Here is a 26,838-nt window from a genome sequence, read left to right on the forward strand (position 1 = left end):
GCTTCAGTCTCAACGAAAGTTTAATTTCATCTAGCGTGCATCTTCTCTGTACATACATACATACATACACATATGTATATACCAATGCTCTGCATGATGATGATGATCATGTGAATGATGATTATAGAGCACTGTAACACCATTATCTTAACTAGTTTTCTGAGTACCCTATCAGTAATGAACTATGGCTTTTTGGGGGTTTCTGAGCCATAGTGAGAGTAAATTCCAATGTTGACGTAAAGCTTTGAAATGCTGATACAGTGTCTAAAAGCAAAACTTATGTAGAGTTGATTCCATGTCAGGGTGGATTTTTTTCTGAATAGGATTCTTATTAGGCGAACAAGATTTCTACAAAGGAAAAAAACATCTGAGAAAAGCCATAAATATATATTTTATTTTAAAGCCAAAACTTTAAAAATTTTCTAACCAGAACAAGCTTGGAAACTCTATAAGTCAAATAACCCAGAAAAGGTTATTTTAAACAAACTAACTAACGGAAGGATAGAAATAATGGTTTCTAAAAAAATATTTATAAAGCAACAGAAACTACGTACCTCTTCATCAAATTCGGAACTTGGACTAACAAAAAAAAAAATCTTTTAATACCCTCCACTTTACGGTAAAGGAAACATTAGACCCCATTATGGCACACAAATACCAATTTTTAGACAAATTCATGGGAAAAACATCAAAATACCGAATATCGGAAAGTACCGTCATATGGAGGCTATACCAAAACGTTTCGCCAAAACAATTTTTCGCCACTGGAGCTAGAACCCATTATGACCAACAATTTTTATACCCTACACCACAAGGTGGTTAGGGTATTATGTCTTTGTGCATTTATTTGTAACAGGCAAAAGGAAACGAGAAAGGTCCATAGTTCCTTTTGATGATCTGCTTAGAATCACTTTCTGAGTCCGTCTGTCCGTTCGTCCGTCCGTCCGTCTGTCCATGTATTTTTGTGAACAAAATGCAGGACGCATTTATTATCCGATTGAGATGAAATTTTCCAAACAACATTTGTTTGGCCCAAGGATGAACCCTATTGAAATTGGAGATAATCGGTAAAAATTTAGATATAGTTCCCATATATATCTTCGTCCGATTTGCCTTTTATTGTGCACCAAACGTGTAATATCAGCCCGAATAGTATGGAATTTTGCACATGCAACCAAATTAGGCCTAAAAATAAGCATGCCAAATTTGATAGAAATCGGTTCAGATATAGCTATAGCTCCCATATATATTGTTCATCCGATTTGTTATTTTTGTCCTCCGCAGCCGTAATATGCACTCTGTAACAACAATATTTGGGGAAATATATCAAATGCAGCTCAGAAATACCTTTGCTAAATTTTATCGAGATCGGTTCAGATTTGGATATAGCTCCCATATATAACTTCGTCCGATTTACCATTTATTGTGCACCAAACGTCTAATATTTGCCCAAATGGGATGGAATTTGGCACATACGACCGAATTGAGTCTAGAAGGTAGTATGCAAAATTTGGTGAAGATCGGTTCAGATATAGCTATAGCTCCCATATATATTGTTCATCCGATTTGTTGTATTTGTTACCCACAGCCGTAATATGCACTCCGTAGAAACGATATTCAGGGAAATATATCAAATACAGCTCAGAAATATCTTTGCCAAGTTTTATCGAGATCGGTTTAGATTTGGATTTAGCTCCCATACATATCTTTATCTGATTTAGAATTAATTTTGCACCAAATGGCCAATACAAGTCCGAATTTAAAAGATACAAATGCTTCGCCGTATTTAGTCCTTTAAATTTTAAATTATAATTATAATCATAAAAACTTTTACTTGTTATGTGGAGCTCAACAAAATTAGCAAAGTGGTGTAGGGTATCATAAAATCGGCCCCGCCCGACTTTAGGACTTTCTTTGCTGGTTTTTAGACAAATCCGTGAAAAAATTTGGTAAAAATTATTTAAAAACCGAATACGGAGGTACCGTTATGTGGTGACTATACCAAAACGTAGACCGTTAATTATTGAATACCAACCACTCTAGACACAATACAAATAATGTGGGCTGTACCATTCACAGTTACGTACGATTCGTAGGATATCCGAAAAAGTACGTTCCACTGATGCCACCAGCGCATAGACCTCGCCAAACTGAAACTTCTTCTGGATGCATTTGTAACTTTTTCAATGTTTCTGGCTGATCTTCACTACAAAACAGCCCTACTGCTTATTTACCTACCCATTGGGTCAAAAACGAGCGGAAAGAAGCGAGCAATGAGCATTCTTAACAGAGCACGCTTTTTATACCCTTCCCATATGGCTACATAGAGTATACAATCATTTGGCCAAAACGTGCCCAATTGAAATAACGGTTTAGACCCTAAGTATCTTTGGGCCAAATCCATTTCAGGACATTAGGAGTCGATCTAGAAGAATCCGTCCGTCCGTCTGTCTGTCTGGCTGGTGCGCACGATAGCTTCCGAAGTTAGTTACCTAATTTGGTTCATACTTGGTACATTGTAATATTATTATCAAACTTACAACGTGTCCTTCTGGCACCTCCCCCTTCAGAGGTCATAATTTTCACAGAAAATAATTCACCATATAGAAAAAGGGAGAATCATTCAATTAAATGCAAACTCTACAAATCCAATTAATTTAATCAGTGCTTATTGCAGTGTAAATATAAAATATGGGCCCACTCCATCAAGTACCTCGCTCACAACGGGTCAAAGTTGAGTCCATTGTCTCCAAATTTCACACATTTCAGTATTTCAGCCAACACAAGATGTAACGTGAAGATGGGATATATCGACCCACTTCTTCTAATACCTCCCCCACAAAGGGTCAACATTTTGAAGCTCATAAAACTCGAAATATGCATCCGAATTCTTTCAAACTCGGCATATCCAAATATTCCTTGCAATACGAGATCTAGTGTGAAGATGGGATATATCGGCTCACTCCTTCTGATGTCTCCTCCACAAAGGCTAAAAGCTTTGTGAAATTATAACTTTAATAAAATGTGAAATAAGAAGTCGATTATCTTCAAATTGCACACATCTCAATATTTTTATTTACACAAGATCTGGGTATAGGATATATCATTTTGAATAATCAAAACGCTATTAAAATGTCAGGCTAGCTTCCAATTCTATTCAAATTACACACATCCTACTATTTCCTACAAAGGGGAACAATTTTCTATTTTTATATCATTTATAACTTGCGAAAATATAGTTAGCAATTCTTTTCAAACTTGGTTTATCTTAACCAGAGATCTGTAGTGGAATTCTCCAATATTTTGAGTTACCGACAAAAATCGGTTAAATTAAAACGCTTATAATTTCGGTAATTAACCAAAATTGTACGTTAGCGACGAAATCAAAGTAGTCACTAAGACCTGGCAATAGATACCAATGTTGTCAACTTTAACTAATTTTTTATATCAAAATTTTTGATTTCAAAGAACTACTTTTGTCGGTAACTTAAAAAATGAGTCAGAGTTAGTGTTTAAGAAACTTCTGAAAATCTCCATATATTTTATATGTATATCCGTCAATTTCTATACAACTTAATTTTTTTTTAATTTTGTAAGGAGTAAAAAATCTATTTGTCTATTTTATTTATTTTATTTTTACTCCTTACAGGCATCTTATTTAAGAGCCGATAATATAGATAGTATTGATATTACAAAATCATATTTTTTGCCAACTAAAATTTAAATTTTCACAACATTACATTTTATTTTCGTCTTTAATTTTGGAAAAAAAATAAATCTAGAAATGGCTTTAGAGAATATAACACTTTTTCAATTCGGAAACTGCAAATGTATATATTCATTGCCTTTGAATAAGTTCTTAATTCTAAAATCTATTATTTCCCCTTTAATAACAATTGATGAAAGCTGTTCTCCCTTTGTCGCCATAAAATATTTTAAAAATTTCCACCCATCGCCATTTTTCAGGCACACAACCACTGTGCCCCGATCACAACGGTGAGTGAGAGTATAAAGAAAGTTGCTATCTGACGTTTAGGTTGCGAGGGAATCAGCTTGCGAAAAGCTTGAACTTGTTGCAGTTCAAGTGAAAGAAAAGAAATGCTCATAGCTGACATGAAAGCTTACTCCCGAAAGTTTTCGACAAGGGCGACAAAATAGCAAGCTCGCTCTTTGACTGGTTGCCTAAGCGCTGTCTGGTCTGACTGACTGACTGGTTGGGAGAAAACTGAAAATACAACAAAACTCAAAATAAAAATATTTATGAAAACAAAAAAGAAATATATGTTTTGGTTTTGTTGCTTGTTGCTGTTGTTGTTGTTGTTACGGCTGCTGTTTTATCTTTCTACGGCGTCACTTAACTCTTTCTCCCAGTTTGGGTGTACGTACGGTGAGAGCGAGAGAATTTTGGGTATAATGCGGTTCTGTTGCTTTATTTTGTTGTTGTTTATAAAGTTTTTTTTTTGTTTTGTCAAGTTGGGTTTTCAAATTCCCTCTGCATAATAAGGTGGTGGGCTATCTGCCTGGCCAAGACTTGTGTATTACAACACACAGAAATATGCAAACAGACATACGAACACGTTGCGCTTCTGTAGTGTGAACCGCCGTTTCTGTTGAACTTTTACGGGATCGAAGAGCTCACTCTGCAAACGTGTGGCAATGGTACCGGTAGTATTAACGGAAATCGGTCGAAATAGTGCAACTTGTTTAACGGGCTTTTAAATAATTTGAAAATTCAAAAAAAAAAAAAAAATAAATAAATAAATAAAAACAGCAAAAAGAAAATTTTTGAAAATTGCAAAATCAATCATTTTGCGTTTGCAGTGGAAATTCAAAAAAAAAAAAAGAAAATAAACAAAAACACACACCCACAAAGCCTTGCAATTGAAGAAAAGAAAATTATGCGACAACGGAACAAGCTTATCTAATAAAAAAATAATGTTTGAGTACATTTAGTCCGATTATAGCTTATACATATCTATATATGGCGAAAGCATAGGTACCTATATAGAAAATAAAAATACACCGAAAAGTGATAGCACCAAGAGATCTCAGTTTTGACAAACAAGAGCAAATTGATATTTCAAACAACAATCAAAATCAACTACATACCTATTTATATACAAACATGTATGTATGTTTGTCTGTATCAAACAACAATTAAAATCAGCAAAGACAAAGCGTGTCTTTTAAAGTGCACAGAATTTGTTCGGAAATCCAAAACCCACAAAATCACAACCACAAATGTCAAAATTGAAATTAACACACATTGTCCAAACCTGATCTAGTTTCGGAATATAAAACAAAATACCTACATTAAAATTCTAAACATTAGAATAAGAGATAAATTTTCAAAAAAAAATTGTAGAATTTTGTGAAACAAGTGCAGGCAAAGAAAAAAATCAAGGTTAAATTTGTTTAAAGAAGTTTGTTCATTAACTATGAGTTAAATTAAGTGAATAATGAAATTAATAAAAAATATCTACAAAATATGAATGACTTTCATTAAAGGAATAAAAGTGTAATTAAAAGATTTATTTTTGGAAGTTCACAAAATTATAAAGAAAAATTAAAAACCAAATAAATGTTAAAATAAATTCAATTTAAAAAAAAAAAAACAAGATTATTCAAAAAAAAAAAAAAAAAAAAAAAAAATTGGTGAACATTTTTAACTACAGTACGAGCTCAATTTTTGCCATCAGCTAACATCAAATCTTGGGATTAAAAAAATGTATTAAATGAAAGGAAATTAAATAAATGAAAAAGCAAAAAAAAATATTTTCAAAAAGGCTCCAAGGATTTAATTGTTATCGTCTATGTCCTTCTCAAACAAGGTCATGGTCGATCTCAGACAAAACCATTATTGTGGGGTATAACCGAAAATAAGATTTTTTTTCAATACTATTATGAAAATATTAAAAAAAGTGAATATGGATATTCGAAAAAACAGGGTGTGTAATTTATTTACACTAAAATGATCTGTGTGGCCATCTGAATTACGGAAACTAGATTTTTTTAATATTTATCTCAAAGCCCCAAATACCATAAAAAGAAAGTTAAAAAAATATAATTTTAAAAATTATAGACAACAAAATAATGAAATAAGTATTGTTTAGCATCTTTTGCGAAAACATTTGAACATTTTTCGAATGGTTGTGAAAACTGATCAACAATAAAAAAATAAGCCCTTAATCAGAATTCCAGATCAATAATGGAAAAATAAGCCCTTAATCAGAGTTACAGATTAACAATGGGAATATAAGCCCATAATCAGAGTTCAGACAATCCATTCTGAGCTGTGGCGTAAACAGAGTGAGGTCCTGAAAGCCCGGACCGCCTCTCAAATTGTTTTCCGTATTTTCTTGCACATTTTACATGGAAATTGTTTTTGGGCTATGTATCTCCCTGGTTCTGGGCAGGTGGAAAACTGTGTGTTAAAAAATATATGTGAGCTTTTCATACCCTACACCACACATGGGTCAGGGTATTATGTCTTTGTGCATCTGTTTGTAACATGGAGACGGAAATAAGATAGTCCCATAATTACTTTTGAGAATCTTCATAGAATCACTTTTTGAGTCGATTTTTGGATATTCGTCTGTACGTCTATCTGTCTATCCGTGTATTTTTGTGAACAAATTACAGGTCGCATTTATTGTTCGATCGATATGAAATTTTACACAAATCATTTGTTTGACCCAAGGGCGAGCTGCATTGAAATTAAAGATAATCGGTCAATACTTAGATATAGCTCCTATGTCCGATTTGTAGATCAAATAGGATGGAATTTGCCACATACGACCAAATTGAGCCTAGTATATCAAATGTGGTGAAAATCGGTTCATATATAACTAAAGTTCTCATATATAATTGTTGGAAAATGGTTAGGCTTTATCCCTTTATTGTTGTTTTTTTTTTAAGCAACGTTTGTTTATTAGTGGATATCGATGGTAATGTTTACCAGTGGGTAAGGCAGGGAATACCTAGGTTTCGGATAGAGCCACCAATCCTCATCAGTTCCCTTGTTTTTTGTCTGGGATATTTTTCGCCAGGAATAAACAGGAAAGTATGTGAAATTTGGTTAAAATCGATTCTGATACAACAATAGGTCCCATATATATGTTTCATCCGATTTTGTATTTAAGTCTCTCGCATTTTTAGCAAAAAAAAAAAAAAAACAAAAATTGACTTCGTGCTGTATGTATAGAAAATGGTTCACCACATAAAATTCTAACAAGAAATACCAAAGTATGCCTAATAAAATAATGGATTTAATTAGCAACATATTTTAAAACCACTTATCTCAAGGAATTTCGGTGAAATTCACCACTAGTACAACGAGTATAACAATTGCAACATTTTTTTTATTAATGTTTTTTTCTTCACAAAGAGTAACTAAAATAGCACAAAAAATACAAATAAATAAATAATTTTAGAAAAAAAAAAAAAAAAAAAACAAAATCACTATAAAATCTGTTTATTATTAATGCTTAACTGATTAAAGTACAAAATATATGTATATACATGTTGAACAGCGGAGCGAACGTGTTTTTGTGAATGAATTTCTATCTGGCCAAAAGTTCTGATGTTTATTTCCGACTTGTTGCTTAACCAGACTTATGCGTGATCTATCAATGAGAATGGATTATCAATTGCCACCGCAATCATTACAGCTGGGCTCGTTGATGAATGGCCCATTGGCAGCAGCGGCAGCTGCACAACACAATGGAGCGCAGCTACAAATATTGCAACTGAATCAGCATCATCACAATCAGCAGCAGTTACAACAGCAACAACAACATCAACAACAAAATATCAATAATCAACAGCAACAACATTTGCTTAATCACATGAACAACAATGTTAACAATAACAGTGGCAACAACAACAGCAGCAATAATGGATCTACCCAACCCTTACCGTCTTTAAGTTCTTTACCTCTGCAAGTAATGCATAACTTGCCACATTTATTGGCTGGCAGCAATGCTGGCGGCATAGCTGGTGGAGGTGGAGGCGGAAATCTTTCCAGTAGTCCCTCCAGTAACGGCAGCAGCCTTAATTTGCTCAATAACAATTTAAATCTTAGCCCCAATAACAACAACAGTAATACATTAAATGCCAACAACACCCACCCAACCAATAATCACAGCAACAATAATGTTGCAACTCACACATTGCTGCGCAACACCATGCAACATGTGGCCAATGCCAATCAGCAGCTGCAACAAACCATAAATAATCTTAGCAATAATTTGGTCTCATCACTGCCGCCAAGTAGTCAGTTGTTGCAACATCATTTGCAACATTTGGCCAATGTCAATAATGCGGTGGTCCAATTGAATGGCAACAACAGTAGCAGTAATAGCTCATCACCGTTGAGTAATGGCAGCAATAACAGTGGCATTAACAATATGTTATTAAATAACAGCGGGAACAATAACAACAACAGCAACAGCAACAATTCCAACACCGCCTCCACCACCACCAACAACAACAACAACAGCAGTAACAATAATTTAGCCCAGCATCTCAGCGATAATGTCGTAGCCCATAATCTGGTCAATGGTTTGGTGGGAGTTTTAAGCAATGTTCAAAATCAGAATGGTAATTTAGCCAACAACAGCAATACTGTGAATAATATCAATAACAACAACAACAACAATACCAATAATGTGAATGCCAACAACAACAACAATAATAATAACAATCCAAATACCCCCAATCTCGAGGATAACAATCGCTGGACACAATTTCAAGTGCAACAGCTGTGGAAACAGCATGCCTCCTATTTGAATGGTATGACAAGTGAAACACAAATATTAATATCTTATTCTTATTTTTTTGTTTTCTTAAATATAACTTCAAATTGTTATTAATATCCTATAAAAAAAATTATAAAAGAATGTGTAAGAAACTCTTAAAACATTTAAAAATCTAAGTAATAAGAAGTCTTATCTGCTGAAATATTATTTCAACAAAAATAAAATATTTGAGCATTTCTTGTAGCAGGAAATGTTTTTACCTTTTCAAAAAGTTTCATATTGGGAGTAATATTCCTGTCCATTAAAAATTCGCTGTTTCCATCTATCCCCAATTTGACCGGCATCCATATTGCAAATGGTTGCTTAAATCTTTGTGCATCAAGGTTTTCTTTGTCATTGGCACTCAATAGGTTAGGCCAATAAATGTATTTAAATTTACTCTCTTTCTCAGATGTTGAAAAATATAATAGAATTGACAATGTGCCTAAGGTGTAATCAAATAGTTCTAAAGCACCAGTTTAAGCTATTACCCATTATGAATTTTCTATTTTCGACTAATAACATAAACCCTTTTCATCCTAAGAAATTCTAATTCGATAAAATCTTCGGCCAAAAAAACTTGAAAACAAATCATAGTTGAATCGGTATAGGTATAGAGGGTATGGAGACCCTTCACCATAGTATGGAGGGTATGTTAAGTTTGTCATTCCGTTTGTAACACCCCACAAAATATGTATATTCTTGATCAGCATAAAATTCTATGTCAATTTATCAATGTCCGTCCGTCTGTGGAAATCACTCTAGCTTCCGAACGAAATGAAGTAGGTTGATAAAATTTTACTCAAATGTTTACTATGTCTGCAGGACTTTTCGTATTGAAAATGGGCCATGTAGGTCTACGTCTTCGTATAGCCCCCATATAACGGTACCTCCCGATATTCGGTATTTTGATAATTTTGAAGTTCGATATTACAGCCTATGACAGAAAATTGCCTTTACATTATAAACTGATTTTTTTTTCAAGTTTCGCATTTCAATATTGTAATAGCTTGCGACAAAAGTTGCCTATGCAGGTCCAAGATTTTAACAGATTTTTAAAGTATTTTATTTTTTTTGAAAATTGTTAAATTTGTACCAATTGGTGGAGGGTATTCAAAGTTCGGCCCGGCCGAACTTACAGCATTTTTACTTGTTTTTAATTTTTTTCTTTTCAAAATTCTTATAGAAAATGTTCGATACTTCATACTGAAATATAAAAGGAAGGTCTTAATCGTTGATATTTAAATTTTTCGGATATAATCTAGTTTTTTTTTAACGGTATTATGATCGTAAAGTACGTTTATATAGAAATGTTTATCCGGTTTAACACTAACACTAACACTTTACTAATCACTATGAATTTTACTATGGAAAATATGCGATAAATTTATTGGGATTTGGCGAAAGTTACTGTATGCAAATGCTCTGTTGGGGGTAAGGCAATACAGAAAAAATACAATACTATATTGACCTGATATTCATTCATATACCCTTATGTTATCCACCAATTCTCAACTCCTTCAGGAGTGGTCCCGACATAAAAGATATCTTTTCTTCATTCATACATAAGCATATTTATTACTTTAACTTTTGATATATGGTTCCTTAATCATTTATAGGTACAGGGTGCGATAAAAAACTGCAACAAAGTCAAACGCCATAATTTTTATTTATTTATTTTTTTTATTTTATTGAAGGAAAGCAAAAAATATGGGAAATAGCATGAAATTTTAGAATTAGTTTAGATTTGTTCCAATTGGTCACCTTTGGCACGAATTATGGCCTTCAAACGGCCAATAAAACCGTCACATCCTGCCCGAATGTTGCTCTGCGGCATTTTTGCCCATTCCCGGTCCAGTAATGGAGGTAATCGACACTTTGGTAAATTTTAGTTCCAACCTTGCTTTCCAAAATACTCCAGAAATGAAGCCTCAGTTTGTAAACATTCTTGGGTGGCGCGTGCTGAGTCCTGTTGGAATGTCCAAGGTCTGCGGCCAAAATGTTTCCGTGACCAAATCTTTATTACACCCTCCAGAATATTTTCGCGGTAATATTCGGTATTTATTCTGATGCCACGGTCGTCATGGAGGCCCACACCATTACCATGGCCAGCGCTTGAGTTCTGGTGGCCAACCGAAGGTGCACATTTTCAGCTGACCTCTTTGGCAAGTAAACACTATCATTTTGTTTGTTTACAAACTGCTGGACAACGAATGTTTTCTCATCGGAGAAAACCAAATTCGACAGTTCACCACATTCGGACAAGCGAAGCAACTCTTAAGTTCTTTTGAGTCTATTTTCTTACTGTTGCGGTGTAAGTTCTTGCACTTTTTGCCGAATGGAACATTGCGATATGTTCAGCTCACGAGTCATTTTTCGGCCACTGCGTCGCGGGTTTCGATCAAGTTGCTTCTTTACTTTTCAAACCATTTCTGTTGATGTTGCTGTTTCCTTTCGTCGTCGGGCTACTCTACCAGTATCACGGTAACGAGCTATGGTACGAAACACAAAATATTTGTTCACATTCTGGAGTGGTCTAACGATAGCCACTTGTGGTTTTCCAGCCAAATATAAAGATATCACACTATCACCCTTGAATGCCATCACGAATAATTTTTTTTTTTTTAGAAAATTCTCTCCTAAATGCTTTCGTACGCTTGTAAACAATATAATGAGCTATCACTGGTATAATTTTAACAACTGTCGGACGAGTGGCTTAGAAATGACATCAATCTGAAATTGGTTGCAGTTTTTACATCTAACCCCGTATGTAGTAGCAATTCTTTGGAGAATTTTCAAAAGAACTTCCCTGCGTTTCAGTTTCTAAAAAAAATAATCAAAATTAGCAAAAAAAAAAAATAATTTATAGAAATTATTGTTGAAAAGACTCTTTTGAACATCACAAATAAAAACAAAAAATCGAAGAAACCTTTTAAGATACCAAAAAAGTCAATAACTTTTGATCGCCTGATGCATAATACCGGGAAGTGTATGACCAAGTAGGAAACAAAAACAACAAAATACCAAAAAACCTTCACCGGCCAGATGTCAAAGTCAAAGACAAAGCTGAAAAAAATGTACTCAAGTAGATTATTTTGTTGTGTAGGAAAAAAAGTAGATGAACTACCCAATTGACAACACTGCAAGGAAAGTGATTCCAGGCGGCAGTGTGGCTGCCTAGCCATCAGACCTTAGTCTTATAATGGGTGGGTTTTTGGTAAAAACCAAAAAAAAAACAAGTAAGCAAAGGCTACAGTCGAGCGGGGCCGACCGTTGAATACCCTACAACACTATAATAAACCATACAGTTTATATAGGCGAAATACTCGACAGAATTCCACAAGATATTGTGACAAATAATAAAAGAAAACCATCAGGTTTCGTTCTCTAATTTTCGAATAATAGCAACTTAAACTAATTTGCTCATTTCCAATTTATTGGTAGATGTTGCACGTAAATGGTCTTCCTAGATCTGGAACCAATATTTCCCAAAGACCTATAACCTCTCAGAAGTGGCAAAAGATTAACATTTATTATTGGTTTTTGACTGAAACGCATCTATATGAGATACAGACATTCTTCAACGAAATAGTCAGAAGTGCGTCTTTCCTGTATTTGTGAATTCTCCAAAAAGTCACTGGAATGGACATTTTCGTATTTTGTCTACAAAAGTTGGCAAACTATTTCGCACATTGAATATTTTTGGATGGCCATCCGAAACTGCTTGGCTTTTGCATTGTGCGGTAACCCCCATTCAAATGTGCGTGAGGATCGGGCGATAATTACGACCTGTCGACAATTTTGCAGTTTTTTGGTCCATTTCAACACCTAAATATATGGCGATCATCTCCAAAAAGAGTAGGCTTCTATTCTAACCCTCATCTTATCCCCATGCAAAATTTCGTAAGGATCGGGCCATAAATGAGATCTGTATATGATATCCTGATATCCTAACTACTTAGTTCTGTTAGCTGTAGAAATATTACCAAATGTTTAATTCAAAATGAAAATATGCCAAAAATATGACAAAATTGAAAAAATATGAGAAAATTTTACAAAATCAATATTTTCATCTTTAGAGAGATATTTTTATGCGATTTTTTTAGACGTTTTTTCTTTCCTGCCAAGAGGCCATTCTGAATTAATGAGAACTGTCGAAATCAGTTCAGCCGTTCTCGACATATAAGAGATCTTTCAAGCATATCTTCTTTGATAGACATATATATCGCACATATTTTGCTATATATCCGATTTGTTGGATGTTAACATCAATGTAAAGGTCAGAAGTAACCTTGTCATGGCTTCGTGATTTCGCCGGGATTTAAAATATTCGCGGTTTAATGAAAAATTTTGATTTTTTTCAACACAAAAGATATGGTCTATTTTACCCGCTACATATTATCCGATGACCACCCAAATTAGTAGGCTTCTTCCCCGCCCTAAACTCTATCTACATGCGAAATTTCGCGTCGATTGGTCTATAATTGCGACCTGTATAGCTACTGCAAAATCCGACATTTTTTCAGTATTTGGTCCATTTCAACCCCTAAACATTTGGCGATCATCTCCAAAAGAAATAGGGTTCTATTCTGGTCCAAGCCCCACCTACATTCTAAATTTCGTGAGGATCGGGCCATAATTGCGACCTGTAGAGTGATTACAAATTAACATGGACAGACGGACAGACGGACGGACGGACATACATAGCTAGATCGACTCAGCTCGGCGAGCTAGGAAGATCCATATATACTTTCCTATGTGGGAAACCAATATTTCGAGGTGTTACATAATTTTTGGCCCAATCAAACTTATAATACCCCCAACACATAGTGTTGTAGGGTATAAAATCAAACTTATAATACCCCCAACACATAGTGTTGTAGGGTATAAAAACACACTTTTCTTTTTTTCCTTTGACTCTCGTCGCCCATACAGCCAAAGAAAGAGTCTAGAAAGAAAACCCTAAAATCAAACTGATTATCAAAGCATGGCAATCACCTTCATGGTGACATTTATCTGGGCGTAAATAAAGACAATAAATGTCACATCAACTACCTCCATGCAGTGACAAAAGTAAATTCAAGGGTTTTCTTTTAGCCAACCAGCCACAATGTTACAATTGCAGCAGCAGGTTTTGTACGTCTCGCAATTGGATCAAATCGTTTGTGTATCTTTTCTTTTTTTTTGTATGTGTGAGTAGTATGTTCATTTCGTTTTGTCTCAATTTTGAGTGCCGAAAAAATTAACAGAGAAAAAAAAAAAAAAAAAACATAAAATTCACATTTCTCCAAAAGCTGCGCCGTCGAAGTCGACGCCATTACTTTAGACAAAAGTAAAACAACTTTCGATTTTATTTTTCATTAATTTCATGTTGAGCGAGTTTTGTTGTTTCTGTTTGTTTTCTTCAACATTTGTTGTCGTTGTTGTTAATTTTTTGGTGGGTAATTTTTAGTTTATTTTATATTTGCCATTTTAATTTCATGACATTTTTATTTGGAGCTTTTTTATTGTCTTGGTAAACTTTTTAGCCAATTTCCGAAATATCGATTTAAATGCACCGCTTCAAGTGATGTTAATTTTGCAATGCCGAAGTATTCTGATTGGTGCTCTCTGCCAGAGCTGCAAGAATGTTAAAGTTTTTTCTACAATAACCAATTTTTTCTTTATGATATCTAAAAAAAATTGCAAAACTAGTAGATTCTTGCAGGTTCTGGAACAGAGCATGGGGTTTATTTTCAGTTAGAAGGGTGTTGGAAATTCTGCATTTAACTACCCTACACTACTTGTAGATGCAGTGGTAAATCTAATGAAATATATTTTTAGTAGCTATCCTTAAATATAAACAGATTTCAAATAAATTGTGCACTGCTGGTTATAGTTCCAAACATTTGGGCGCCATGTGTACCGTTTAGCCTATTAAAAATTAATATAAACAACTAGATTTCCATCACCTCTAGGTTGAAAATAATGGTTATTCTTTCGAAACATTTGAATTAAAAAAATATATTTTCTTATTACCAAGTAATGTGTCGGAAACGTTATCATACCATCAGCCAAACAAAATAAACAGAAAGGAATTCTATCTGTCTGCTGTAATCGTGCTACCTTTGTAAGGAATTGAGATAGAAGGCTAAAGAAGGTGTATTTTGACAGTAGGCAGGCTAACTTCGTAAATGGACCATATCGGTCCACGTCTTCGTATTTACCGGTACCTCCCGATATTCTGTATTTTGATGATATTACCGACAGTATTCACCGGAATTGCTTCAAATTTCGCATTTGAAGTTCGTAATGGGTACTACAACCTATAACGATACGTCTTCGTATTTACCGATACCTCCCGATATTCGGTATTTTGATGATATTACCGACAGTATTCACCGGAATTGCTTCAAATTTCGCATTTGAAGTTCGTAATGGGTACTACAACCTATAACGGAAAATTGTCTGTACAGATGCAAGTCTTCGTATAGCGAGAGTCTTTGTCTTTGTAGTGCACGTCTTCGTATAAGGGTACGTCTCTTTATTCAGTGAAATTGTTTCAAATTTCGTATTTGAAGTTCGGTACTACAGTCTATGACGAAATAAAAAAAAAATAAGATGAAAAAATTACTTATGCAGGACCACGTCTTCGTACAGCCCCTATACGGTTTTTATTTGAGCGATATTTTTCAACGTTTTTTTTTGAAGATATTTAGGTGCCTTCCGAATGGTGGAGGGTATTAAATGTCCTGGCCGAACTTAGCTTCTTTTTTACTTGTTTTAAATTATTTATTGGCTCTTGATGGCAGATTTTTAAGTTCTTACTTCCAACGACAAGTCCATGTCAAAACAAGGCGTTGAAATGCCTTATGAGCCTTTATAACCCCATTTTTTTGGTAATGAGATGTTTTGCACGGATGTCGATTTTGAAGTACTTACTTCCTATGACAAGTCCATTTCAAAACAAGTGCCTTATATGCCTTTATAGCCACATTACTTGGTAATGATATGTTTTTCTCAGATGTATATAATTTTGCCATGTAAGTAAGTTTAATATCGTATTCGCTCAGAATGTTGAACTAAGTTTGAGATTTTCACGATTCTGGAGCGGATAGATGCTCTCCATGCAAAAAGCAATTGTTTATTTGGATTGCCATTTATTTATTTATTTTTTTTTTTTTTGAAGTGCTATGAATTAAATGACAAATTTTTGCTTCAGAATGTTTTAAAAATTCCCCCATTAAATTTTTCAAATATCAATATCTTACTAATTTTTTTTGACACCTATAAACTTTATTTGGTCCTAATTGTTCGAAATTGGAAAATAGGCGACCTTGTTTTTTTTTAATCGATCCTCCATTCACTTTCAACGAGTTATTCAACGTATTTTTCCAAACAATAACAGGGACCATTAATATCAGTTTGAACTTCAACTTAACCCATGATAATCCTACTCAACAAGGAAAGAAAAATAAACAATAGTCTTTGTTGTGGACCTCTTTCACTCGCCGTATCATAAAAAAAGAGATTTTTTGTTCCTTGCCGGGAAAGCCCTCTTTTAGACGCATTGTGCCTTTATTGAAACACTCACACAGCTGAAATGTCTAAATATAAACCTTCTTTTTTTATCAAAATACCATCAAAATTTTCATCAGCTTTTGCCGGAAAAGAGAAGAAGAAGAAGAACAAAAACAACATTTACTTTTAAGTTGGATCAGTTTTACTTTCATTACCCCATCAGACATGACAACTATTTTGGTCAAAACAAAAACAAAAAATCTCTTTACGTTTCAGACGTAATAACCATCAATGTGTTGAGCTGCTGCGCATGCGGCTCAGCACTTCTTGGTGGATTGTTGTGGGCTCTATATTTTTGGTAATGCCGGCATAGCAACCTTCCCAAAAAAAGTAAATTTGTATGTATACATGTAGAAAATGTGCGAGAGCGGACCAGAGTTTGGGGGTGTGGGGGGGATAGTTTTGTTTGCCTTGCCTTGCCGTTGGTCGTCCAACGCTTGAGTGATATGACTGTGAGTGCTTCACAAACTACGTGAAACTTTCACTTTTTCGGCAACGTTTTTTTTTTTTTTTTTTTCATTTTCATGTCGCTCTGTGTGTAATGGTATGTGTGTGTATTTAAATGTTGTTGTTTCCTCTTTCGGTTTGGTACCCAAAAATATATTTATTCATTGAGATGGCATTTGATTTGATATTCAAGATTTGGAGTTGGGTTTTGATTAAAGATGAGGATGCTTCTAAGGGAATTTCTCGCCGTTGATGAGAAATGAAAATGCTCAAATTTTTAGCAGTGATGACAAAGAACACTACTAAAAATTACCAAAATAAGCCTTGTAGAAGAGCCCTAATTTCACGTATTTTGATGTTTTATGTAAACATTAAGCGTTGATATGCTTTTCAGTAGGTAGTTACTGGCGACCGAAATGAACGTAGTAAACCTAATATTTGGTGAAGAGATTTTGTTGCTGGAAAGGTTTATGAAAAGTTATATCACCTTGGAAAGAAGGGTATATGACCTTGTTATTTGGTTTGTAACATCCCTAAATATTCGTCGTAGATCCCATAAAGTATATACATTCCTGGGCCTGCAAGCTAATTTATACAATATTAGATGAGCAGATAACATCGTACAGGGTGATATAAAAAAAAAAACTGCAACAAAGTTAAACGCCATAATTTTTATTTTTTAATTTTATTGAACGAAAGCAAAAATGTCGGAAATAGCATTCAATTTTAGAATACGTTTAGATTTGTTCGAATTGTTCACCTTTGGCACGAATTATGGCCTTCCAACGGCCAATGAAACCGTCGCATGCTGCCCAAATGTTGCTGTGTGGTACCTTGCTTTCCAAAATACTCCATACGCAATAGTCCAACGGATTGGTATCCGGAGATTTTGGTGGTCGTTGCGCGCTGGAAATGAAGCGAGGAACCTCAGTTTGTAACCATTCTTGGGTGGAGCGTGTTGCATGCGATGGTGCTGACTACTGTTGAAATGTCCAAGTCTACGGCCAAAATGTTTGCGTGTCCAAGGCTTTAATAAACTCTCCAGAATATTTTCGCGATAATATTCGGCATTTACTCTGATGCCACGGTCGATAAATACGAGCGGAGAGCGACCATCTGGTGTTATGGCAGCCCACACCATCACCATGACCGGCGCTTGAGTTCTGGTTGCCAATCGAAGGTGCACATTTTCATTTTTCAAACTGCAGGACAACGAATGTTTTCTCATGGGAGAAAACCAAATTCGACAGTTCACCACTTTCGGTCAAGCGAAGCAACTCTTTAGCACTTTTGAGTCTATTTTCTTTCTGATGCGTTGTAAGTTCTTGCACTTTTTGGAATTTCAATGGCTTTACCCCGAGCTCATTTTTCAATATTTGCCGCATGGATATTTGCCGCCCACTTCCTTGACGTCGGGCTACGCTACCGAGCAATAGTACGAGACTCAAAAGATTTATTCGCATTTAAATGCTGGAGTGCTCTAACGATAGCCACTTGTGGTTTTTCCGCCAAATATAAAGAAATCACACTATCATGCTTGAATTCCATTTCCGAATAACTTTTTTTCTGGAAAGTTCTCACCAAAATGTTTTTGTACGCTTGTAAACAATATAATGAGCTGTCACTGGTATAATTTTAACAGCAGTTGGACGAGTGGCTTAGAAATGACAGCAGTCTGATGTTGGTTGCAGTTTTTTCATCTCACCCTGTATGCAAGGGGAAGATGATGAAACGTTATAGCATTAATGCCCAAATGTTTCTAAATATAAGATCCCAATTCTTAGGGAATGACTCCATACCAGAAAACTGAAATGTACATATTGCCCGTCTTTTTCAATAACTTAGTCTAGAGCTCACAACAGGTGTTGGTTGCAGTTTTTTCATCTCACGCTGTATGCAAGGGGAATATGATGAGACGTTATAGCATTTTTTTTGTCAATGCCCAAATTTTTGTAAATATCAGACCCCAATTGTTAAGGAATGACTCCATACCTGAAAACTGAAATCTACAAATTGGCCTTTTTTTCAATAACTTTAGTCTAGAGCTCACAACAGGTCTATTCTGGCCTCTCCAATAGGATATGTGGTGATTTTCGCCCCTCCTTCAACCCAACCGAACCTAAGATATACCGCGAGGAATAAACTTGTTAATTTTCAAAAAATACTTGGAAAAAATGCCCATTTGTTAAAATACTGAATATTAGGCGACACAGTTACGTTAGAGGGCTCTATGAAAACGACAGCCTCTATATTCAATTATCTGCCAGAGAAGACGGTCCCTGCTCCACTCTCCATGGATATGGACCTGCATGGACTTTGTCAGAATGTGAATATGAAAAATGAACATTTTGCAAATGTTACTTCCATTTTCATATACATTTATTAAAACCAAAGAAAGCCCAAATATCTAGTTTACTTAAAAATTTGAAATCGATACAACGTTGCATTCCAAGAAACACCATACACCACAATATATAACTATGGCACTATTACGGGGTGTGGCGATTAAATTCGCACAGATGGCTGTTATCATCCAAACAACTCCAATTTGCAGTAATTTCAAGTCTGGTTGCATGAAAACGCACCATCTTTGACTTAGTTTCGTTAACCCAGTTTTTTTTTTAAACACCAGAAAAAATGTTAACTGAACGCCAAACACCTTTTATATTAGCAAACTAATTAAAAAAGAAAATAAGGAAGTGACCAATATTCTTGTGCAAAAAAAAAAAAAAAAAAAAAAAAAAAAAACAACTGCAACTTAAAATCAAGCAAAGAAAAGTGGATACGCTGCCAAGTGTATAAGTATAATATAATCGCGTCGTACAACAGCGCCACAAAGCTAACGTAATTGTTGAGCCAAAAATGAAAATAGCAACTTTGAAGCCAGTCTGCAAAATGCTATAATGCACGGCATATTAATTGATGTTGTTGTTGTTGTTGCTGTTGTTTTTTGCAAGCAAAGAAGAAAGTAAGAAAATATGTAATTATTTTATAAAATGAAATGTAATAGATAATTTTTTTATGCATTTTACTTTTACCCATAATCAAGCGTTGTGTTTGCTCGCACCAGCCGTTGCGTTAGTGGGTCAGCGTTTTATGACGTAACATATGTAATGGGGAAATTTGTAATAGAAAAAAAATATATTAAATAATATTACTTGCTAGCTGCATTAATTTGTGATATGTGATGTATGTATTATTGATGACCATTTCGTTGCCTAAATGGACAAAATCAATAGGATACCCTGCATGCGGAATTAAACAAGTATTAAATAATCATAACCTAATAAAAAAAGAAATTTAAAGTACAAAACCCGTTTGGTCGAAAACTAGACTTAAAAGCCCTGAATATTTTTCATATATTATATGTAGAATATTCCAAAACTGGGACCTTTATGTACAGCTCGTTGTAAACACGTATTTTACCTTCTGAGAGCATTTTTTTTTTTTTTTCTGTCAGAGGTTGAAGTATCCATTTCAATCTTTAAATACGAAATTTGTAACAATTCCGGTGAATGATGTCTCTAAAATCATCAAAATACCGGATATCGGGAGGTATAGTTATATGGTTGATATACGAAGGCGTGAATCTGAATACGTTATCATTATACCCTCAGCCATATGGCTACAGAGGGTATATATCATTTGATACGGTCAAAACGTGCGTAGTCGAAATAATGGTTTTAGACCCTAGGTCTCTTTGGTCCAAATCCGTTTCAGAACATTTGGAGTCGATCTAGCGATGTCCGTCCGTCTGTCTGTCTGGCTGGTGCGCACGATAATTCTCGAAGGGAAAATGGACAAATTGGTTCACTCCTTCAAGTACCTCCCCCACAAAGGGGTGATGTAAGAGTCCGATTGTCTTCAAATTTCACATATCCCAATCATTTTATTGGCCCAAGGTCTGATGTAAAGATGGAGTATATCGGTCCACTTCTTCTGGTACCTCCCCACAAATGGTCGAAATTTTAAAAATATATATTTTTTGCACAAAAAGGGAAGTAATAATATAATTTTGAAAAACATAACGCTCAAGGAAATCGAAGTAAGAACCAACTCTCTTCAAATTTCACACATACAAGCATTTTTGCTAACACCAGATCTGTTTTGAAGATTTCAATATTTTTATCTGTCATAAATTTATTTATCCATCTGCTATATTAATATTTATATCATATTTATTTAGGTCCGATACGAACTGAACAATCTTGACCAATTCTTTCAAAAGAGGGCTGAGGGTATACATATGTCGGCAAAACCGACCGATACTTTTTTACTTGTTTTATTTCATTTGTATACATTTCTACACCGTTTACTTACAGATGGTTTGCTAACTTTTGGGAAATTAATATACTAAATTACAAATCATTGTGTTGAAAACGTGTCAGAAGTCACCAAAATGGCAAACATAGGGGGGTACTCTTGTATGGGTACGATACCACAACTATAGCTTTAAAATACTCACTTAAAATCGATTAAATATTAAAACTTGCTCTAATTCGAGTGGAAGTACTCCTGTGAGCTAAAAAAGAAAGCGGAGAGGCTTTGTTTTTTAATGAGCATAAAATCCGCTCGAAATCGAGCGGATTCCACTCCTGCCGAGTCTGTACATTTTCTCACCGCTACAAACAATAGCAGAAATTTTTAAGAGCACTCCTCTTCGACAGAGCAGTGTAACATAAAAACCAATTTCCTAAAAAAAGAAAAAAATATGGAAATTGCTCTCTTTGAGTAAATGAGCGAAAAATCGAGCAGTGTCATCGTTTTTGGGTAGAAACTATATTTTCCTCCAAAAACCAGGAATGACAATTTGCAAATGTTTTGGACAAAAATACAATAAGGAAAAGTCAAAAGATGTGATTCCTCACCATATTTAGTAGAGTTACTGGTAACAAATAAACTTTGAGAATTTCTGTGATATAGATCATACCAACCGTAATCGATTTTGAATGCGTATTATGGCTTTAGAGCAGTTATAATTTGAAACCAAAAGAAACTTATTTATGTGAGGTATATTCTACTCTGAATCGACTCCCACTAAATTTGACAGAGGCATTTGTGTCTGAACTGATTTTCACCAAAATCCAAACTTTGAGCTGATATTACACTTTTTAGGCACAATGAACCTAAAATCGGATGTAGATATATATAGGAGCTACATCCAAATTCGAACTGATCTCTATAAAAGTTTAAAGATGTATTTCTGATAGCTGGTCCTAAATATCACAGTTGTGGATTGCATTTTTCGGATGTGAGTGACTTAAGTACAAAATCGAATAAAGATGCTAGCTGTATCCAAATCTGAACCGATCTCCATAAAATTTGGGAAATATATTCCTGAGCTACATTTGATGTATTTTCCCGTATGTCGTTATTATCGAGTGCATATTACGGAAGCGGAGGTCTAAAATAATAAATCATATGAACTGTATATAGGGGAGCTATATATATCTTAACCGATTTTCAGAAAAATTGGAGTACTTATTTCTGGGCTTAATTTGGTCGCATGTGCAAATCCCATCCTATTTGGGCAATTATGGGGCACAGTAAAAAACAGAACGGACGAAGATACATATGGGAGCTATATCTAAAATTTGACCCATTATCACTAATTTCAATAGGAGTTGTTCTTGGACCTAACAAATTCTGCAAATTTTCAACTCGAATTTATGTGAATTCACCACACCTAATATTTTAATTTTGGCACTCAATTATATATATATATATATACTAATAAAAAAAATTTCCTATTGTCGTATGTCGAACTTGGTTGCTAACATATTATTGGCAGATATTTTGGTTTTGATAGATTTTCATCTGGTATTACTATTTTTACTAGATTCACGAGCCTTCTAGATGTAGCGGTTCCTTTAGAGCAAATTTAATATTTCATTATTGTACTAGTACTGTCATTAAAACTCTGCCACTTTAACTCATTACTTGGTAATAAGTCAGATCTTTTTTTTTCCATGTAATTTTTTTTATTATTATACCCTCAGCCAGGCTACAAAGGGACCAAATCCGTTTCAGGCCATTTGGAGTCGATCCAGAGATGTCTATCCGTCTGTCTGACTGGCTGGCTGGCTCGTGCACACGATAACACTAGAAAGTAATATCTGATTTAGTACAAACTGGGTACATCGTAGTATTATGGTCAAACTAAGATCCAGTTCGGAGATGAGCAAAATCGGCCCACTTTTTCTGAAACCTCCCCCATAAACGGGTCGAAATTTTAAATAACTATTATTATAATTACAATCATATATTTAAATAACCGAACATTGACTGCCACTGTCGGCAGTAGTTTACATTACATTTCAATGAATTATTTTGCTAATTTTAAATCAACCTTTTTGCCGAGTTTTTAATACATTATTTGAAAAATCCCGCCACATAACAAAAATTATTGGCATATGAAATAATAACAACAATTGATTTTTTTTAAAAAAAGGCACAAATTTAAACGCATTCACACTAAATATCTGTGAGTGTGTTTCGATTTTTTGTTCAACGTGCTTTGTTTAATTTATTTTCATTTAGTGTTTAATTCAATTAAAAATGCGTAACAGCAAATGAAAGAAAAGCAAAAACAACTACAACAATATAAAATTACAGTAACACAATTTTTAAACCAGCAGCAACAACAACAAAAATGATTGAATTGTAATAAAATAATGTGAATCGAAATAAACTAAGTAACCCAACACAAGGAATTTGTGTGATAACCTGGAATATATCTGAGAGAATGTAGGGACCGTTTCACGCAAATCTATGCTCTTGGCCACAAACGAACAGGTTTAAAATCAAGCAAATACAACGGGGAAAAATAACAAATTTAAGCTCTCCGATTACACTTTCACTGATTTTGCTTGCATAGCCACCACGGTGCAAATTTTATATATGTAAGTACATAATACATAATATTAGGGTGTTGTATTATGTTGACTCGATTCAATGAAAATTTAAAATTAAAACAAAAAAAATATTTATGCGAATATTTATTATCAGAGGTTGAATTCTTGTTCTATGAATATGTAAAATGAGAAATATTTTATTAGCAAATAAAAAAAAAACTTTTCATTTCACATTTTTAGAACTTTTCATTTCACATTTTTATATAACAAGAATTGACCACCAGTAGCTCGATTTTCTAACTAGTTAACGACAATTATCGCTAAATAGCAATTGTTAACAATTTTGTCAAATGTAAGTTATTTTTCTCATAAACATTTTGCTCTTGAAAGTTACAGATTTTTGTCCCCTTAGCCATATGGCTACAGAGGGTATATATCATTTGATACGGTCAAAACGCGCCTCATTGCAATAACGGTTCTAGACTCTATTCCTCTTTAGACCAAATCCGTTACAGAACATTTGGAGTCAATCTAGCGATGTCTGTCCCTCTGTATGACTGCCTGGTGCGCACGATAACTCTCGTAGGAAGTATCCGAGTCGGTCCAAACACGGTACATCATAATATTATTTGATCGTGTTAGGAGATGGCCAATATCGGTCCACTCATTCTGGTACCTCCCCCCACAAAATGTCAACAATTTCCAAGAAATTGATGTACTGCACAGAAAGAGAAAAGATAATTCGATTTTGCTTCGACTTTGCAAATCCTAATATTTTGCATCAGGTGCGAAAATGAACAATATCGGTCCACTTCACCAAGTACCTCCCCCACAAAGGGTCAATATTTTGAATAACTATAACTCTTATAAAATGTTATGTTAGAATCCGATTACATACATCACAATATTTTTATTAACCCAAGGTCTGGTGGGAAGATGGAGTATATCGGTCTACTCCTTCTGGTACCTCCGGCACAAAGGGTCAAAATTTTGGAATATTCATGAAACCCATAAAACACGAAATTAACATACCATTCCATTCAGACTTGGCACATCTCAATATTTCTATCAACACAAGATCTGTTATTAAGATGTTATATATCGGACCATTCCTTCTGGTACCTCGCCCACAAAGTGCCACATTTTGAATATCCATGAAGCTCATAAAACAATAAATTAATGTCCGATTCAATTCAGTACATCTCAAATCTTGTATTTCCATCAACACAAGATCATTTGTAAAGATGGTAGAGATTGGACCATTTCTTCTGTTACCTTCCCCACAAAGTGTCAAAATCTATATCTATAAAAGAGGAAAATGTTTGTATGTTTGTTTGTTTGTTTGTAATTTATGGACTTGAAAACCGCTGAATAGATTTTCTTGAAAATTTCCATATATACTGCAACATTGCCTGAAAGTAACATAGGCTATATACATTTTTGAATTTCCACTTGGAACTAGAGATATAGCATCAGAATCGGAGGTACCTCCCAAAAATTTAGATTTTATGTGCACATATCTATTGATTGGTTGAAGATACAGTCTCCAAATGTGGAATACGTAACGGAATTTGGAACAAAAATAAGTTTGCCAAATTATATTGTAATCGGTTCAGATTTGGATATAGCTCCCATATATATTTTCGACCGATTTCGTTCATTTGATGCCTCAAACACAATATGAATGTTCGATTCCAATGAAATTTGGAATGTGTGACGGGATTTAATCCGAAAATAAATTTGTCAAATTATATTGAAATCGGTTCAGATTTGGATATAGCTCCCATATATATTTTCGGCCGATTTCAAGCATTTGATGCACCAAACACGCTATGTATCCCCAATTTCATTAAAATTTGAAACGTGTGATAGATTTTATCTAAAAAATTGATTTCCCAAATTATATTGAAATCGGTTCAGATTTGGATATAGCTCCCATATACATTTTCGGCAGATTTCATGTATTTGGTGGACCAAACACGATATGTATTTCCAATTGTAATGAAATTTAAAATAAGTAACGGAATTGGGAGCCAAATGAATTTGTCAAATTAAATTGAAATCGGTTCAGATTTGGATACAGCTCCCATATATATCTTCAACCGATTTCGTTTATTTGATGCACCAAACACGATATGTATGTTCGATTTCAATGAAATTGGGAATGTGTGACGGGATTTTGATTAGAAAATAAATTAGTCAAATTATATTAAAATCGGTTCAGATTTGGATATAGCTCCCATATATATTATCGGCCGATTTCACATTTTTGACGCACCAATTTCAATGAAATATGAAAGGTGTGGCGGAGATTGGTGTAAAAGTATTTTTTTAAATTATATTTAAATCGGATCGGATTGGGATATGATTTTAATAAGAACCATTGACCCACAACGCCTTAGGCTAACAAAAAACAACACAACAATTGATTTGAAATACGCTTATTACGGCGAAGTGTGTTGCTATCTCCAATTCACTAATTGCAATAGAAATGGTATTTGCTATGAAATAAATAAATCCGAAGGACAAACCCTTCGTGTATGTATGCCATGTTACTGCTTTTCTAATGGTTTTGGTTATTTACGCATTAAAGTAGTGCAATAATTTTTTTTTTTAACCAACATATATTCGTAAATAAAATTTTGAATGCATATAAAATCAAAAGGGGTAGCGAATCGCACCGGGTTCAGCTAGTATTAAATAAAATCCGAAAAAATCATCCGGAAGTCTTCACTACTTCGCACATCCAATTATTTCTACTAACACAAGATCTGCTGTGAAGATGGGATATATCGGTTTAATCCTTCTGGTAGCTCACCCACAAAGGGTCAACATTTTGAATATCAATGAAGCTCATAAAACGCCAAATGAATATACGATTCCATTCAGTATTGGCACAATTCAATACTTCCGTCAACACAACATCTGTTATAAAGATGGTAAAGATCGGACCATTTCTTCCGGTATGTCGCCAAGTTGGGTTCAAGATTTGGAAAAACAAAACGCTCAACGAAAGCGAAATGATTGGATGCGAAATGATTGATTGCTTCAAATTTCACACATACAATATTCCTGCTAATACAAGATGTGTTGTGAAGATGATATATATCTGCGAACCCCTTGTGCTACCTTAACCCTCAAAGCATCACAATTTTCAATACTTTTATCCATCATAACTT

At 34.4% G+C, this 26,838-nt stretch overlaps 1 protein-coding gene across 9 annotated transcripts in view; it reads left to right on the plus strand.

Annotated features, from left to right (window-relative positions):
• Nucleotides 1–26,838, plus strand: part of LOC101898335 (putative uncharacterized protein DDB_G0286901) — a 77,629-nt gene that overhangs the window by 11,602 nt on the left and 39,189 nt on the right. Inside the window, exon 1 of one of the 9 annotated variants that reach the window (XM_059130571.1) lies at nt 7,408–8,793. The exons of 7 other annotated variants lie outside the window; for them this stretch is intronic. In XM_059130571.1, the coding sequence (XP_058986554.1) occupies nt 7,617–8,793 (1,177 nt within the window). In that variant the 5' untranslated portion in view covers nt 7,408–7,616. Of the gene's footprint in view, nt 1–7,407; nt 8,794–26,838 lie in introns of those variants that run through there. One more of the 9 variants, XM_059130573.1, reaches the window with a different exon arrangement.

The sequence above is a fragment of the Musca domestica genome, unplaced genomic scaffold (assembly GCF_030504385.1).
Source record: "Musca domestica strain aabys unplaced genomic scaffold, Musca_domestica.polishedcontigs.V.1.1 77, whole genome shotgun sequence".
In the NCBI taxonomy this organism is placed as follows: Eukaryota; Metazoa; Arthropoda; class Insecta; order Diptera; family Muscidae; genus Musca; species Musca domestica.